Consider the following 19,279-nt stretch of genomic DNA (forward strand, 5'->3'; position numbering starts at 1 on the left):
GACACTGTGAGGGACACTACATATAAGACTTTATATGTCTTATATCAAAACATTTACCACCCAGTTGGGAAAATAAGACTAATGTACGTAAAACAGAGAGGTAGCACAGTAGATAGAGCACTGGACCTGAAGTCAGGAAGACCCAAGTTCAGATCTGACCTCAGATAACTACCTGAGTCTGGGCAAGTGACTTAAACACTGCATGCCTCAGTTTCCTCTTCTGTAAAACAGGGGTAGCATTCAACCTCTCGGGTTTGCTGTGAGGATCAAATGAAATATTTGTAAAACACTTTATAAATCTTAAAGCTCTATTTAAATGCAAGGGGTTATTATTCTAAGAATATAAAATTATATTACATTGTGGAGAATTACATGATGCAGGCTATACAATCAAATCCTTTTATCCTCCATCACAAGAACTTTATGAGAAAGAATATCTACATGAGAATTAGTTACTGAAATGTTTTCCCACTTAGTTGAGGAAATAGCTAAGAAACAATCATGGCATAGTGGATAGAGAGTTGGGTCAAAGTCCAAGGTTCACATACCACCTCTGTCACATACTGGCTTTGTGGCCCTGGGCAAGTCATTGAAACTCATAATGTTTTAGGCTACTCTCTAAAACTATAAATAACAAAAAAAGTGCTAACTTGCCTTAGTAGAGGATCTCACTCTCCTGGGAGTTCATTATACCAGTGAGATTACAGACCCAGTCCCATTCTCTGTCTCTTTATAGGATCACTGATTTAGAGTTAGAATGATCCTAGAAGGAACAACTGCCTCCTTTTAGAGTTAAGGTAACTGAGGCCCATAGAAGTTAGGTGTCTTACCCAAGATCACAAAGGCAGTGATCAGCAGAACTTGAAAATCCACCTAGATTATGGAGTTCAAGAAGCAGTACTCTTTTCATTGTATGATGCTTCCTTCCAAAGAACAGGAAGCATATGAGTCTGATTCAAATCCTTAATTCCCTTATCTCAAGATAAATCATAAAATTAAAAACTCCCTTGACTAAGTAATTGAATTGGCTGTATTTGTGGGGCCATTCATAGTGGTGCATGCCTTCAAGCCCCTGATATCAGGGACTCTGAAACTGGCGGATCGCTTGAGTTTGGGAGTTCTGAGTCTCAGACAGCTAAGCACTGAAGTCTGGCACCGAAATGGTCAGACTCGGGGAGCAGTGAACCAACAGACCATCTAAAGAGGGGAGTACTGGCCCAGAGTGAAACAGAGTTTGGAGCTCTAGGAAGATCCAGTCTCAAAAGAAAACCAAAAAAATGGTTGGTAGATTATGACATACAGTGTCAAAAATTGTCAATATAAGTCAGCTTGGATTGACTTTTTTGTTGTTACTAGGCAAGATTCACTGGGGGAGGGAGGAACAGGGAAATGACTGATATAAAAGACGTCTATAAAACTCAGAAAATAGCTGATGTTTGTTTTCCTATTCATTTCACAGTTATTTCTTCTGGAAGAAATGAGAGAGAGAAAATACGATGGGTATGCCCGGGTGATACAGAAAACTTGGAGGAAATTTGTGGCCCGGAAGAGATATGTCCAAATGAGAGAAGAAGGTATATGAATAAATTGATCACGCATTTATCAAGTCTTGAGACTAGGCCAGCACCAGATGGATCTGAAACTTATTATTTTTGCCAGGATGTCAACATACAATTCCCCTAAAAATTCACATAATACTCCCTGATCCTTTCATGCTTAGTTCTTTGCTCCCTTCTTACATGATCATTTCTTCTCTTTGTGTTCCTTATCCTCTGGGGAAATCTCAGCCTCTGACCTGCTCCTGAACAAGAAAGAGAGAAGGCGAAATAGCATTAACAGGAACTTCATTGGTGATTACATTGGAATGGATGAGCACCCGGAGCTCCGGCAGTTCGTTGGCAAACGAGAAAAGATTGACTTTGCAGATACGGTCATCAAGTATGACAGAAGATTCAAGGTAGGCATCAGGGCCCAAAAGTCACAAGACTGGCACTGAGATGTATCTTTTGTAATTCTCCAGCAGCTTTACAAAATAGCTGCTCAACAATTCCCTTCAAGCAACTGACAATTTATACCAAGTGAGAAATAAATGTTGATTTGGCTTGGTTTTACTACCCACATAATCTGATAAATAATTGGTGGGTAAACATTTACAAGGCCACTGAATCCAATGAAGAGTCTTAGAAGACAGTCCTGCCTAATGAGAGAAAAGCAGATTTAAATTTAATCTGAGGGGAAAACTGCGTAACAGTTAGAGCTCTCCAAAGGTGGTGGTAGTTTCCCTCTTCAAGAGGTCTTCAAGTAGATATGATATGAGTTAGTAGCTAGGGCTTGAAATCATCAAGACCTGAATTCAGATGCACCTCAGTGGCTTCCTATGTGAGTGCTCTCTTGGTCTTCAGGTTCCTTATGTACAAAATGGGGAAAATAGTAGCACTTTCTTCACAGAACAGTGAATGAGATAATGCATGTAAAACTCTCCAGCTCCATCTAAATTTTGGCTAACATTACTATGATGTTGTAGGGAAGATCCTCGGTTAGATGGGTTGCAGGACCCCTCTGGGGTCCCTTCCAAATCTGAGATTCTAAAGGTTCTAATGTAGTGGCAGAATTAGGAGCTGAATCCAGGTTTCTCTGCCAGCCTCAGATTTCTTTTTTTTTTTTCAGCCTTGGATTTCATCAATGATCCTAGCTCTTCTGCCATGGATACCTTTGAAGTATCTCATTTTAGGGACACTTCTTTCCTCTTTTCTGTAGTTCTTCCCCCTCCTCCTCTACTTTGCTTTAATCATTAAGAATGCCTCTGTGAAGAACCAGTACCCAAGTAGTGATACCTGGGGCCTAGTGGATTATGAGTTAGAAAATGCTGCTAGACCATGGAAAAAATAAAATCAGATGGAGACATTCTTCGTGATTAAGAAATGAAGGGAAGGATGTAGAGAGAGGAGGTAGGGAGTGGCACAAAAATGAGATATCTTAAAGTCATCCATGGCAAAAGAAGGTGGTGTCATTGATGAAATCCTAGACCAGTAGAGTGACCTGGATTCAGGGATTCACTCTGCCACTCCCAGAGGTATGCCTGGCGTGATGGCTTTTACTGGTAGTCTTGGCTTCATCTTCCTTACCCATAAAATAGAGAAAGATATCTCTGATATTTCTCTCTGTCTCTGTCTGTCTCTGTCTCTGTCTCTGTCCTCCCCCCACCCCCCGGGCTCTTTAGTGAGGATATCAGAATAAACAATCAGACCAAGAAAATCCCCCAGCATTTCAGTGACTGTATTTATTACTGTAATTAGATAATAGCCAACATGTATATGGCATTTTGCAGTTTGCAAAGTCATTTACACAAGTTATATAATGATGATCCTCACAGCAGTCCTCTGAGGTACTATTATTATCCCCTTTATACAGATGAGGAAATAGAGGGGTTATGTGAATTAATGTAGGGCTTCACAGAGATTAAGGTAGAATTTGATCTCAGGTCTTCCTGACTCCCAAGTCCAACGCTATACCCTATACATGCGGACACCATACCCAGCATGGAGAATTTGGAGACGGTAATTGCAGTTGAGACACCAAAGGTTAATAAAAGAATGTTCTTTCATAATAGGCAACTTGGTTTCCAGTCAGCAAACACTGGGCTTCTCTCTGTGTATCCTCTGCAGCTATAAACAGTTTCCTCATTAGGGAGAAACTGTTTCTACTGTGTAAAAAGGCATAAAGAATCTTGATAATTTAGGGAGTGTTTAGCCAGTGTTAAGTGTACTATGAATACTTTGCTCCATGGCGCCACCACCAGCCACCTTCGTGTTATTTCACTGCCTATTAGTCCCTTTCCCAGAGGCTGATTGGGGAAACAAAGCTAACCTGTGTTACCTTGTATAGAAGGATGCTCAAGTTTTGGCAAGAAAGTGTTTAAATTTTTTGCCCTGCCATGAGATTCACTGCCACTGATACACTGCAGATACTGGGGAGGTAATTGTAAAAGTTGCTGTCTTTGGATGCTGACCCAGCTGCTGATGTTACGTGGGTACAGCCACTGTTAGACACTCAAACCTCTGGATAGTCTGCCTTGAGCCTCATGTCATTCTTCTAGAATCTTCGATCTGAAACTAGAAGATACCTTAGAGGGCATTCAGGGGTTCTTAACCTGGGGTCTAGGAACTGTTTTTTAAAATTTTGATAGCCATATTTCAATATAATTGATTTCTTTTGTCATCCTATGTAATTTTTTTTATTATTCTGAGAAGGGGTCCATAAGCTTTTCACTAGACTGCCAAAGAGGTGGGATCCAAGACAGAAAAAAAGGTGAAGAAGCCTTAATTAGTCCAATTCTCTTATTTTTCCAGTGAGGAAAGTTGAAGGCTAGAATGGCTGAATAAGTGTCCCAAGGTCATACAGAAAGCAAGGGGGTTCAGACTCGAACTCAGATCCTCTGACTACAGGTCTAGTACTATTTTCACTTACCACACTCTCTCCTCAAAACATTCGTCTTTGTGTACTGGTTATTTGTCCTTGTGCATATACACATATCCTTCACCCATTGGAACAGTAGGGAAAGGGAGACTTTACTTTGTTTTTATCTAAGATAATCTCCATGGTAGCTGCATACATGTCTTTACTACCACAAATCCAAATCATTCAGGATATTCTTGCTTGGATACCTTCCATGGGTGTCATTTTAACCACCCTCAACTCTACCCACTCTCCTTCCCATGATATCTTTCATTACAGGGTATAAAGCGAGACTTAGTTCTTACACCAAAGTGTTTGTATTTGATTGGACGAGAAAAAGTGAAGCAGGGGCCTGATAAGGGGATGATGAAGGAGGTGCTGAAGCGGAGAATTGAGATGGAAAGGATTCTGTCTGTGTCCCTCAGGTGAGTAACAAAATCAGCCCTCAGTCAGATTGACACCACCTCCCCGCAGCTTGCCAGGAATAGGCAAGGGAAGGTTTGCGGCTGCTTTCCAGGGGGATTTAGAGTCACAGACAGAGCGGGGGGGGGGGGGAGGGGGGGGCCTTGGAGAACACCTGCCCAAATGGTATGACAGAAGTCATTTCTTTTTTTCCTTCTTCCCAAAATGGAAATCTTAACTTCATGAGCAGCCACGTGGACCCTGGTACAATGAGAACAAAACACCAAGAAGCTATTTATGGCTATGGATGTAATAATAGCAGTGTGCATTTGTATAATGCTTCATGGTGTAGAGAGCATTTCGCATGTATTACCTAATGTGAGCCTTAAAAAGATCCCCGTGAATTAGCACATGTGTTATTATCCCTATTTTATAACTAAAACTCAAAGCTAAAGTGCCTGACTCAAGGTCACAGAGCTAATTAAGCAGGTAGAACTGGGACCTGAACCCAATATTTTGACCCGTGACCCTGTACAACATTCCATCCTCTATTCTGACTCTTTAATGCATGTTAGTATGACAATAATTAAACAAGACGGTGAAAAAGAAAATGGATGATGTTTTAGTTAATCTACAAGCATTTATTAAGTGCTTACTGTGTGCTAGACACTGTGCTAAGGGCTTGAGGATTCAAAGGAAGGCAGAAAACAGTCCTTGCCTTCAGAAAGTTTACTTTCTAATGGGGAAGACAACATGTAAAAAAAACTGGTACATACAGAATAACTGAAAGGTAAGTTTAGAGAAGAAGCCTTCAGTAACCAAGGATATGGGAGAGAGAGGGGGAAGAAAACAGGGCTGGGAAAGGTTTCCTGCAGAAGATGACATTTGAGCTGGGTCTTAAAGGAAGTCAAAGATTGTATGAGGTGAAGGTAATCTGTGTGATTCACGACCACAGAGCACTTTCCAAGGCTACCCTCCAGCCTGAAGGGAACAGGAATGACTGAGCACAGTGATGCCAGCAAGTGATGCCATCTCTTGCTGCAACATGACCTGGATGTGAGAGCCATCCTCTCCCTGGCAGCTGCCTTGTAGCCTATTTGGCCAACATGGTCGATAATCCTGGAGTCATCACCAAGTAGCTTGGTTGACTCTGGTGCTAAAAGCTACACCTGGAAAACCCCTCATCTTCATGAAGCCCTGGTGAGAGGAAATAACTTTTAAAGCATGGAAAACAGGAAGAGAGGCTTCAGATCCCCACAGCCTCCCATTCCAAATCTTTCTTCCTTGAGTCACATTTCCGGGACTTTTTGGAAGTTGTTGATTCCGTTCCCCCCCCCCCCCCCCCCAAGAGAAACTCTTTGGTCCCCATTTTACAAAGAATGATGCATAAGATGAGCACCAGGAAAACAGCTTGTTTAAACAAACTGGGGGCAGGGGGGAAGTCAAGCTCTCAAAATTCTAAAGCATAATCAGCACAAACAGCAAAAACTATAGTACTCAGGAAATTCAAAAGTTGTATGTGCTTAAGTCTCTGTCTTGCTAGGCTCGAAATCCTGGCACTAGAGTGATGGGCTGAGTAATTGAAAGCAGATTTCAAGTTATGTTCTTGTCTGTGTCATCATGGTTTTCAATTCCTACTTAGTTGTCCCAAGCAAAGGGTCTCTGGGGAGCTGGGGAGGTGAGGGATTTTAAAAGATGCCAGGTCAGGATGTGGTAAAGTTTTTAGGCAGATGAATCCATCAAGTTCCTGTCTTTCCACCAAATTCGCATCTGATCTATTTCATTGCTGAGGATTTAACAGGCAAGGTCTAAAACCATGCCTGGCTTTCAGATGCCCTTCATTGCAATTACACAAATTACCAATCTCATAGAAAGGGATTTGCCTGTTGCCTGTTGTCCAGAAAGCTGAGCAAGGCTTATCAAATGAGACAGTGATTACAAAGTGCCCGGCACGTGGTGCTACACGAATGCTATTACTATTGTTGTTAACACTTCCTGCTCTCCATAATTACCATAGCTAGCTCTGAGGTAGCTAAAGCTCAGCAGGAGGTTCGCGTGGGTCCCTAGGCATCATTCTGGTTACTCCAAGGGCGCCAAGAGGGAGACTTTTCTCCAGACTGTGAAGAGATGGGTTCTGCCTTTCTTGGCTGTGTTCTCTGTATACTTTATAGTATCCACAAAAGAAAACAGGGGAAGTAGGAACTCTTCAGCTATGTGTGGCTCATTTCTTCTGGGAAGAGTGGAGATCTTTCCAAAAGTTTATTCTTTTACTTACTGACTTGAAGCTAGTGTTGGACCTTCTTTTCTGTTAATATTTTTATTCATATCTCTTTAGATATAAATATATTAACCATATAATATATAAATAATAAATATAAAGAGATATTTTATATCTTTATTTTTATGTCACCTAATGTTCCCCTCCCTTTCAAAAAGAATCATCCCTTATTTTAAAAAAAAAAGAATTAAAAAAATCAATTCAGCAAACCTACACCACATATTGAGTCTGATATGATGTGAAATGTTATTGGCTGTGACGTTCTTTTGCACATTTAGATGTACAATAGGGATTCATTTCCAAGCCATGTCCGTATCACTGGAATTTTTATTCTTTTGGGTTTTTTTTAAAGAAATTCACATTTTTATTGACCAACTTCTTTTTTACGTTGTTTCGCAAACATAAAATCTCCATACAAACATAAAAACAGGTCTTGCTTATTAAGTTTATTACTTAATATTTTGGATATTATTTATAAGAAAAAAATTTTATGTGAAAAGGTACATCCAAGAAATATAGGTATATCTAATAGAAAAGGTGGAATTGCTTGTTTCCCTGTCCCAAAACATGTAAACATTCCTATATACATATTAGATGAAGAAAAAGTGCTTTGAAGAGTGAACATTATATAAAACCAAATTCTTAGACTTCATTGTCCTTGATTATAAAAATATGGTTGTTACACTTTTTTTAATGTTTCTTCCCAGATTACTAACAATGAGTTTGTTTTTCTGGTCCCATGAGAGCTGCACCACCTATTGATACTGACTTGCTTGCGTGCCTAGCCCTAGATTTGACCCTTGTAGTAGAAGCATCTGGAAAATAAGGCCAGAAAGGGCTCTAGCTGAATTAAAACCCAGCTTTAGGGGAAAAGAAAGCTTCATTCCTGGTGAAATTTTGTTTTGGTTTATAATTAATACAGGTGGGATCCATGATGGGTATTATTCCCACATCTTCTTTTACCTATGAGTTACAGCAGTGACAAGAACCCTGTTAGAAAAGAAATCAGGTGGACTTGTGTTCATGTGGAAATGAACCTGTAGGGGAAACAGACATGGAAACTTGATGTTCTGTGTTCTCAAAATGGAGGAATCCTGAAATAAAGACTTGATAGTTGTCCCATTTGTAGGAAGATGTGGAAAATAGAACAGCTGCTGAACACCTTTAGAATTAGTAAGGCTTATTGACTGTATTGTTATGCTACAATTCTTGAAGACATAATCTCTGGCCAGTCCAATGGGTCTAGCCACTAACTGCTATGGCCATTATCCAACGGGGGCCACCTTTTTTGTTGAGTTCAGGGATATCTACAAGCAGCAGCAAGGATCAATGTTATTCAGTCATAGGTAATACAGGAAGACTCATGCTAAGGTAGATCCTTAGACTTGTGTTAGTGGAAACCAAAAGCACTGCACAAAATCACAGATCACCAAAGTACTAGGCTGTACTAGCACTCGTTCATAATAGCCATTTTGAATAGCCGGCAATGCAAGCTGGATGTTTAGATCACTTAAATCAGTAATCAACTAGAAATGGGGGCCACTAAAGCATACATAAAAATCCCAGCAGACCATATTTTGACTTAGAAAACCATGTGTTTTTGTATGTCTTTTCATGAATACGTCACCATGTTAAAATCAGATAGGAACTACATTTTAATCTGGTTCAAGCCTCACTTGGGAGTGTTGTGAGCTGCATGTAGCCCTCAGACCATATGCTCGCTACCTCCAATAGCTCATTTTGCAAACAGTAAAGATATTGCCCAAATAGTTCCCTGAAGGTAGTCACAAGGCCAACAGTTCGAGGAGAAGGTGAAGGTGCTGCCTCTCATCAGAGGTGGTCAACCACGGGTGGAGAAGGAGGCATACGTTGTCAGACAAGTCCAACATGTTGAATTATTTTTGCCTATTTCTTTGTTATAAGAGATGGTTTTGTTGGGGCTGGGGTGAAGAAGGGAGATTCATTGCAAAGTAATGACAATTTTTTTTCAAGATCATCAATAAAACATTTAAAAGAGAAAAAGAGAATAATATAGATGATACTATTGCCAGAGTCACTTGAAATAGGAAAAATCCCCTGGTCTAAATAAAAACTCCTCTTGAAGACTGATATCAGCAAATCCAACAATAATGGATGACTTGGCAGGATGTGGAATCACCAGAGTGTGTAAATACCCATACATAGATTTAGTCATCTGCAGATTTCAGAGTCCTGGCATATTTCCTGAATCCCAGAAGACAGAGTCATCAGTTCTTATTTCAAATGGCAGTTTGACTCCTGGTCATGCATTGATCTGGTCCAGCTCTTACCTGTAAAAACTTTGACTGCTAACAGGATACCTACAAGCTGTGGTGTCTCAGCATCTTTTCATGCCTATTGTGGGTATTGCTGAGAGGTGCCTTACTGAACCTTGAAAGACGTGTAGGATTGGGGTAGGTAAAGCAGGAGAAATTATCATGGTCAGAGCAGAAGGTCTGATTCAAACTCCATTTGAGAAGCCATTTAATTTTAAGAAAGGTACATTCTAGGCTGGGCAACATAAACCTATTCCTGATGATCAGTTGCCTGGCAGGCTTGGTATGTTTGAGCATGACCATGAACCTAGTTTATATATGTCTTGGAATGTCAGAGGCAGAAGGAAACTCAGAAGTAATCTAATCCAACCTGTACCAAAATCTATTCAGTTTCCCTTCCTTTTCCTCCCCATTTTCTGAATTATTCCTTGTGAAATAAGGAGCAAAAATCATGCTTGTACCTTCTGCTTGAACCCTGATTCTGGTAAATGTTCAGATCCCCAAAGAATCACAGACCTTGTTACCTGTTACCTTGTTACCTTGTTGTGTTAACTTGTGATATCAGTTACCCTGGTAACTGCGCTACCAAGGCCTTTGTACTTTATTATTATTTGTTTCACTTTATTATTCTTTGTTTCATAGGTTGCATAGCCAAGTAATTCATCACTTAGCGACCAATCTGTAGGTTGTATTTAAAACATAACTGGTTAAGGAGGTCATTGTAGAATACTTGGGTCATATTAAAAGTGGACACTTCCTATTGTTAAAATGAACATACCTCATGTTAGTGTGAGGAGGGCATATGTTGGAGATCTGAATGGTGAGTAAAGGAGAAAGGAAAAGTCATTTATAACTGTGAAGATATTGAAAACTGCAAAAGTCTTCCTGCACCCGTTTCATATTTTCATCAAGGATATATTCAATTTATGTATAGATCATTCTCAAAGATTTTCTAGAAATAAAGTTCGTAGAGTAGCTATTAACTCTTTTTTAGATGGCAGAACTGAGAAGCAGAGACACTAAGTCCTTGGGGACCTGGAGCAAAGCAATTTGAGGCATTTTAATGAGACCCCATATGTTCTAGATACTAGCACCAGAACCTCCTAATAGCAGATATGGAAATAAGGTAGCAAATGTCAGCCATGCTAGGAGTTACAACTATCCTCAGGTCTTTGATGATTCATTGAACTCGTTTGCCAAATTATGTCTCACGTGTATGGACCTCCTCCTACTCTTGCTCCTTAGCCCCCACATGTCCTCAAACTGTGTTCCAGCCCCCTATTTGCCTTTTAGGTCAAGAAGGAAATAAAAGTGTCTAAATCTGATAAAGACATAAAATTAGGTCATACTAAAAAAATTATTTTTACAGTTTAGTAAAATAAATGATTTTGGGGGGACTTTTGTTTAATAACTAATGTTCTTGAGAAGAAGAAAGAAGCTAAGATATAAAATAATGTTTTCAAGTCCTATTAGCCATGAGCCTCAAAGATGAAATAAAACTGAATGCCCAGTAGATCCAGGGAATAGTAGAGGGTATCTTTCAACACTGTATATAGAGTCAAACATCTGTAAGAAATCGCAACTGGAGCATACGAATAAGACAGTGGTGAGTTCCAAGGATAAGTCTGATTTTTTAGAAAAAACAAACTTTCAAGTTTTGCTTTGCAGCTCATGAGTCTGAGCTGAGTAAAGGCAAAAGAGGGGAGACTTTGGTGTGAAGTGGGATAGCATTGCCAAGTTACCCTCCTAGGTCTTGGGAATGAGGTCTTCAGCTAGTTTGTTATATACAGAAGTTCCAAAAGCATGTTGTAGTGGAAAGAGTTCTGGAAGGTGGGTTAGAGATCCTTGATTCATATTCCAACGCTGTCTTTTGCTATGTTGGAAAAACTTGGCCTCTTGGCCTCAGTTTTCTCATCTGTAATATTAAGAAGGTTAGCTGAAACCATTTCTAAGATTCCTTTCATAGGATCCTATAACCCTGTTACCTTTCTTCTCCTTATAAACAGATTAAACTACTCAAAGTTACTTGCATTTGGTTCATCCAGCAATGATTCAAAGGTACCTTCTCACATCTTTTCATTCCCATTGTTAGTACTGCTGAGAGGTACCTTATTGAACCTTGAAAGACATGTAGGATTTAGTTGGGTAAAGAAGGAGAAATTATCATGGTCAGAGGAGAGAGTCTGATTCAAACTCCATTTGAGAAGCCATTTATTTTGAAGAAAGGTACATTCTAGGGTGATCAAGATAAACCTATCCCTGATGACCAATTGACTGGTAGGATTGGTATGTTTGAGCATGACCATGGCCCTAGTTTATATATGTCTCAGAATGTCTAAGAAACAAGCTTAGAAACACTTATTTCCATAGACTATCCCAAAAGGTGTCCCTTAACAAGAAAAAACATCAACATGTCAATTTGCTCTCATCACTAAGGAGTGAACCAAACCAAAAAGCATATGTTTTCTTGAAATATTCTTTTCCTAAATATCCAGATGGACAGAAATTAATGGGATAATTTCATTGAGTTTGTCTCCAGATGAGATGAGAGGCTTTTAACTGTTTGTGCAATAGTTATGATATTACTTGCTCTTTAAAAAGTGACTTTCGGCAAGTCATATCCCTTCCCTGGGCCTCAGTTTCCACTGAGATGGGATTTCTCTAATGTCATTTCAAGGTTTATCATTTCTGTGATATAATGGAAGCTTCTTCGAGGCAGGGACTTGTATCCAGTTGGTAGATGCTCAATCCTACTCACTCCCTACTTTTCAACTAGCTTTTGTGTATTGTTTTCCCCACATTAGATTATGAGCTTCTTGGGGGGAGGGATTGTCTTTCTTTTTGTATGTGTATCCCTAGCACTTAGTACAGGGTCTGTCCATAGCAGATCTTTAATAATGTTCCTTGACTATTGAATTGAATGAATCTGTTGTTCTCACCTGCCGAGCTGTAATATAATTCTGAGAGCAATTGCAGGCTTTACATCTGCTCATAAACAGAAAGGCAGTAACTCGCTCAATGGTTCTTTTTTTGTGAAGTCTTCGATGTTTTGAGCAAGAGGAGAGTGGATATCTCTATAGTCTTTAGCTAGAAGACTGGCCTTGGAATCAAAACCCTGATTCTGACACTTCTTAGCTAGGTGGCCTTGGGCAAGTCATTTGGTTTCTCTCCCTTTAGTTTTCTCATCTGTAAATAATAAGAGCTAACACTTAAAATTACCATTTTGTTGTTGTTCGGTAATTTTTCAGTCAACTCTTGACTCTTCGTAACCCCATTTGGGGTTTTCTTGGCAAAGATACCAGGGTGGTTTGCCGTTTCCTTCTCCAGCTCATTTTACAGATGAGGAAGCTGAGGCCTAGTTAAGTAACTTACCCCAGGGTCACACAACTAGTAAGTGTTGAGGTCAGATTTGAACTCAGATGAGTCTTCCTAATGGCAGGCTGGGCACGCTTATCTACTCCACCACCTAGCTGCCCTAATTAGCCTTTTAACATTTGCCAAATCTCTTACACATCCTCAAAACAATCCAAGGAAGTAAAGAGTAGAGAAATTACTATCCCTATTTTACGGATGAGGAAAATGAGGTTCAGTCCCTCGAGTACTTAATGACAGCTAATAAGAATACTTGTCCAGGAGGTTTTAGAGTGGATTTCCTGCTCAGTTACAGGTTGAACTGGGTGGCCTCTAAGGTTCCCCCTCCTCCCAACTCTTACATTTTGGTCTTTTGTTTCCCAGAAGAGGTAAGTTTTGATTCAGCATTTTAGAACAAAGAGATTAAATTACTGGCCAATGATCATACAGCTAGTAAATGTTGGCTGTAGCATTTGAACTCAGGTCTTTCCTGGGTCTAGTACAATTTTCACTACACCATACCTACCTCTTTGTATTTTCACTGTCTCACTTGGGTACTGTGAGAAAACTGTTCTGTCAACCTTTAAATATTGTAGAAAGCTTGAGAGAGAGAGAATATTAATGTATTATCTTTTATCTGTACTATGGCATAGTGAATCAAAGGCTAAGAAGACCTGAGTTCAAGTTCTGCCTCTGATCTATACTAGCTATATAATCCTGGGTAAAAGCTTCAGACTATTTTTTAATCCACAGAGCAGGGCGGGCAGGAGGTTGGGGGGGATAGTTGGGTTTGGGAGCAAACACAGACACAGGAAGAACATAGTCCTCAGATTGTATTGGGAGGACAAAGCAGGAAAATGAATACCTCATTCATCCAAGATAACTTGGACACTCAAATAATCAATAACTGAAAAACAATCATTTCCTTGGGGTGGAGGAAAGGGGCTTAATTAGAGTGTGTTGTAATAGGTTGACAACAGACATTTCCTAGACCAGTTCAACCAGTTCAATGGGAGGGACAATCCACAGACCAGAGCTGCAAAGGAACATTCCTTGGTGTCAGGGTGAGCTTGTCACAGGAGACCAATCAGTGGTATAAAGCACAGACATAACGCAGTCCACAATAGTGGTGGCGTTCTCATGCTGGGAATTTCATATTTGCGTACCTACTTTACAAGGTCATCATGATGGCCAAAAATATGTGCTTTTTTTATATGTGTGTTTGTAGATTCGCATAAACACACATATCTGTGTATGTGTGCTCATCTGATTGTCATTATTCTGCAAAGGAGTTTCACAAATAAGAAGTTCCCAGAATTGGAACTTGATCCACTAATGTGGATTTCAGCCTGCAGATTTGCTTCAGACTTTGTAGATAAGTCTGAAGCAAATGAAAGTTAAGTGACTTGCTCAGAATTATACAGCTTAGTAGGAATCAGAGGTAGAATTTGAGCCCAGGTCTTCCTGGCCCTTAACCTTTCTTGACCTTTTACCAACACTATGCCATGCTTTCTGTAAAGTAGATTGGCATATCATCCCTATTTTACAGATTTTCCAGAAAACTAAGACCAAGAGAGGCTATTATTTGCCTCTAATAGGGAGAAAGTACCAGAAATTGGATTCATGTATCCATAAGGATTTGGAAATAGTGTGAGGGGAGAGGGAGATAAAGTCCTGCATGGATCAGTCTTTCCCTCTAATTCCAAGAAGGCACTGAGTTGGACTCAGGAATAAAAGGGACCCCACAACTGGTAGAGAAAAGCATCATTCATGGTCAGCTCTGTGGCAAGCCATTCCTTGCTTCCAGATGAGACAGAGGAAAGGGGGCAGCCAACAGGAAAAGACACCTGATACATCTTTGCACAGTCTGATTGACAGGCAGCCCCAGGGGCCTTGGCTCCTGCAGCTCTCCTCTCTGTTGTCCCCTGGCCTGCAAAAATGTACCATAGAGGTTAGCTTTCAAATATGGTCAAGTTCCTCCTAAGCAGAGAGAGCATCCCAGGTTTCAGAAGTTAGATCCAAAGCAAAGTTTGTGTTTCTATGGTGAAGTCAACTCAGCCCCCATGACCTACCTTTCCTCAAGAGATCCCAGCAGACATTCAGTGGCAGGAGAACAAGGATGCCTAGGTCACTGCCTTAAACAAAAGATCACAGAGGAAAGAGGGCTACCTTGGTACAAAGGAGCCTGCCAGTTGTTGCTGTGGCAACCAGCTCTGTTATTTCCGGCGCTGAGACTTCACATTTTCACCCTCGACAATTCATGAATGCCACATTGCACTTAATTTATTTTTAATAACAGGAAAAAAACAATTTTGTTCTCTCCTGACAAAATATTCTTCCCAGAGGAGGCTCATCCACTGGTCCCGATCATTTGTTAAGTGGCACTAGGAGATAATTGAAAACACATGTAACATGGAGCCTCTGGGAAATCTCACTGCCTTTAAGAGAGAGACAGAGATTTCATCTAATGCAGTTTTAAACTTTCTCTGCTAAAAAATGAGTCAGTTACAGCATTTTCCCACAGTTTCCCCAAGCCCTTGTCAAATTAAGCTGCTTCCATTTCTCTCGAGGTGACATTGGCTTGTGACCTCCCTCACTTCTGCTCTACCTCGATGTCTCTTCTAGTTCTCCTGATGGTGGTGTAGAGACTATAATAGTAGATGGGGAGTCACTGAAACCTAAGTTTGAATCCTACCCCAGACAATGATTTGTGATGCTGTGTGACACTGCACAAATCACTTCAACGTTCAAGCCTCAGATTCCTCATCTGGTAAATGGAGATAACAACGTCAGGGTTGTTGTGAAGATAAAATTAGAAATTATGTATAGGGCTTTACAAAGCACTGCATCATTAATTGTTAGCTGTGACTACCCATGGACAATTCTACTCTTTCATCTCCAAAAATCTACGTGCCTCACCCCTTGCTTTATAGGGCACGTAAATATGGCTTGAACCTTAACTGGTGCCCAATCTGGAATGTAGCAGCTTGTTGTAAGGGAAAGAGCTTTGGATTTAGAGTGAGAAGTCCTGGATTTGGATTGTGGTTGTCATTTCCTTTTTCTAGGCCTCAGTTTACTCATCTGTAAAAATGAAGGGTTGAGTTAGGTATCCTCTAAATCAGTGGTGTCAAACTCAGATAGAAACAGAGGTCACTAAACCATACATACGGATCCCTGGAGGTCTCATATGAACATAGAAAACTGTATGTTAACATGACCTATTTCCCAACCAATTTCGCAATCTGGTTGTGGGATGCTGCCGTGTGCTTGACAAGTCTACTTTAAAATCTCTTTCAAATTCTAAATGCTGTGATCTGTGAACAGTTGTCTGATTTCTTTCCCTGTCAGTGTTGAATGTCATAACTGTAATCAAAAATTATGTTTTATTGTGGCATTTTGTGATATTGGGGGTAATTATTTTCCTTTCACTAAGTATGACTCTAACAGTGTTGTTACTTTCATGATTATATGTCTATGTATGCTTGTGTTAGTGAAGTGCTATGTCATAAGTCCAGGACAATCAGAATTTTCCTTGTTGGTTGTACAGTCATACATCAAAGAAAACATTTTAACAAGGCTCTTTCAGGAATGCTGTTTAGCTTAAGCTATTGTTTCTGGCTTTATTGATTCTAAGGCCACAGAACATGAAATGAAGATTGCATTGTAGAATTCTTGTGCTGGAAAGGACCTTAGAGATTATGTGTTCCTTGCTTTACATTTGGGGAAACTGAAACCCTTGGGAGCTGTGGTGATTTCCCTAAGTCACATGGGTATTCAGGGACAGCATCAGGGCTAGAATTCGGGTCACTTGTCCAGGGCTCCCTCCATGACGCAATACTGCCTATGTGTTTTAAAAGGCAAAGTTTTGAAGTGTCATAAAGAGGGAGGGATTGTTTGGCATTATCATGAATCATGAAAGCAGGATTTTGTTTTGTGCATGGGCAGCATAAAAATTGCTCATATATGATGCCAAATCTCAGTGGAACCTGAGAGTGGATGAAGACTCATTTTGCAGGTCTTTATGTGCTGTAGGTATTAACTCCCCTGATCAAGTGTAAACTTCATGAGGTCAGGAACTGTTTGACTTTTGTCATTGTAGTTTCAGTGCCTAGCACTTAGTAATCTAGATGCTTAATAAATGCTTGTTGATTGTTTAAATTGGAGTCAAAGACCTCACTGCTTACCACCTGTATAATTTTGGGCAAGTCACTCCAACTCCCCAGGCCTCAGTTTCCTCATCTGTAAAATGAGAGGATTGCACAATATGTCAGTAGTGAAGTCCCGTCTGCCTTGAGATCCAAGGTTCTATAATGGGGTGGGGGGGCAAGGCCAGAAGTGCAAATCCCTCCCCTGATATTGTCTCCTTTCTTTGCAGCACACTACAAGATGACATATTTATCCTCCATGAACAAGAATATGACAGTTTGCTTGAATCAGTCTTCAAGACAGAATTCCTAAGCCTCTTAGCAAAACGTTATGAGGAGAAAACCCAGAAGCAACTACCTCTGAAATTCAGTAATACGTAAGTAGTGGGGGTTGGGAAGCAAAGCTTTCCAAATGTAACTAAGGGATGGTTCCTTCCCCATACCATCCCTCAGTGGAGGCAGGGAAAGCAGGACAACTTCCCTGATTCCCTCAATCTCAGCATAATCTCCATTCTCATATCATTCCTCTCCACTGCTCCCTTTGGGAGTCAATGAAATGGTATCTGAACCTTTGGGGTACCCCAGCCTTTCATTTATATGGCAGACTATTTATTATATATAATGACCAAGCCAAGTCATTTATTAAACTTTTTTTAGAGAATGGAAAGCAAAGTCAAGTGGGAAATAATGGGATTTTCCATGGCAGCCCCCCCAAAATGTCAGTTTTTCTTTTTTTCTAATTATTTATTTTAAATTTACAACATTCAGTTCCACAGCTTTTGAGTTTTAAATTTTATGCCCCTCTCCAAGACCGCAAGCAATCTGATATAGGCTCTACGTATACATTCATATTAAGCCTATTTTCACATGTCATGTTGTATAGAAGAATTAGAAAGAATGAGAGGAACCATGAGAAAGGTTTTGTTTTTTTTTTTTAAATCAAAAGAAAGAAAGAAAAATAGTCTGCTTCACTCTGCATTCAGACTCCATCACTCTTTCTCTAGATGTGGATGGCATTTTCCATCATGAGTCTTTTGGAGCTGTTTTAGGTCCTGGAATTTCTGAGAAGGGCTACATCTCTCAATGTCAGTCATAACATACTGTCATCTGTCAGTTCTTATCTGTGCTACTCCCATACTATCTTTTGCTTCCAACTTCTTAATACTATTCACAGAGCTATTAGGGCCTCTACCCCAGTTCATCACATCTTTTAGGAATTATTACTATTCCTTCCTAACTGGTCTCCCTGCCTCATCTCTTTGCCTAATCCAATATATATGGCTGACAAAGTAATATTCCTAAAGCCAGGTTAAACGCTGTACCTCTCCTACTTGGGAAGCTTTAATAGCTTCCTACTGCTTCTGGAGTACATACATTGGGCTTTCATGGCCTATCTCCCCATGCTGATTGTACATTATTCCTCCTGTATACTCTATGGTTTAATCAAATTAGTCCACGTGCCAATGTGCCACCCCCCCAGCCTTTGCTTTTATACACAGTATGCCCCATATCCAGAATGACCTTCCTGCCCACTTCTATTCTTAGAATCTTAAACTTCCTTAAAAATGTAACTCCTGTGCCACCTACTTAGTGTAGGAGACCTTTCCAAATCCTCCCAGCTGGCAGTGCCAACCTCCTGCCCCATTTACTTTGTGTTTGCTCCTCTGTGCATAGGACATTTCCCCTGAAAGAATACGTCTTGAAAGCAAAGGACATTTTTTTTTTCATCTTTGCATCCCCAGCACAGTGCCAAGCACAATCAGTATTTAAGAAATCCTTGTTGATTGATTGACTGGCCAATCCCACTCTCATACTGTTCTCTTCCATCTCTGTGCCTCTCCTCCATCCCCCACATCTGGGGCAAACTCATTCCCACTCCATCTGTTGAAGGAAAGAAGGAAGGAGAATCCTTTAAGGTCCAACTCAATGGCCTCCCCCCTTGGAAGTTTTCTATAACCCCTTTCCCCACCGATGGACATGACTTCTCATCACATTTTGCCTAGTCTTCTCCTCTGCATTCATCTGATGCTCCCTTGTGATCTAATTATCATTGTATATGACCTTGTCCCTATTAAAGTCTAAACTTCTTGAGAGCAGGTTCTTTGTCATATCAATAACAGATTTAAAAAAAAAAGGGTGACCATCCCACTTGGCTTATACATGGCATGGTCGACCTAAAGCCTGCTTCAGTCAATGTCTTTGTATCCTCCATCCCTGCAGCGGTAATTTTTTTCATAGGATAGAGAGCCCAGACTTTTGCCCTGATACTCCCAGATAAAGAAACAGTCTTTTTTTTTTTTTAAAGCAATCTGTGTTAAATGACTTGCCCAGGGTCACACAGCTATTAAGTATCT

General features: G+C 40.3%; 1 protein-coding gene across 1 annotated transcript in view; it reads left to right on the forward strand.

Moving 5' to 3' along the window:
• MYO1E (myosin IE) overlaps positions 1 to 19,279 on the forward strand; it is a 226,980-nt gene that overhangs the window by 179,322 nt on the left and 28,379 nt on the right. The window contains exons 20-23 of the mRNA XM_072615613.1: positions 1,460 to 1,574; positions 1,788 to 1,957; positions 4,735 to 4,880; positions 17,156 to 17,302. Of these exons, the coding sequence (XP_072471714.1) occupies positions 1,460 to 1,574; positions 1,788 to 1,957; positions 4,735 to 4,880; positions 17,156 to 17,302 (578 nt within the window). The remainder of the gene's footprint in view (positions 1 to 1,459; positions 1,575 to 1,787; positions 1,958 to 4,734; positions 4,881 to 17,155; positions 17,303 to 19,279) is intronic.

The sequence above is a fragment of the Notamacropus eugenii genome, chromosome 1 (assembly GCF_028372415.1).
Source record: "Notamacropus eugenii isolate mMacEug1 chromosome 1, mMacEug1.pri_v2, whole genome shotgun sequence".
NCBI classification, from domain to species: Eukaryota; Metazoa; Chordata; class Mammalia; order Diprotodontia; family Macropodidae; genus Notamacropus; species Notamacropus eugenii.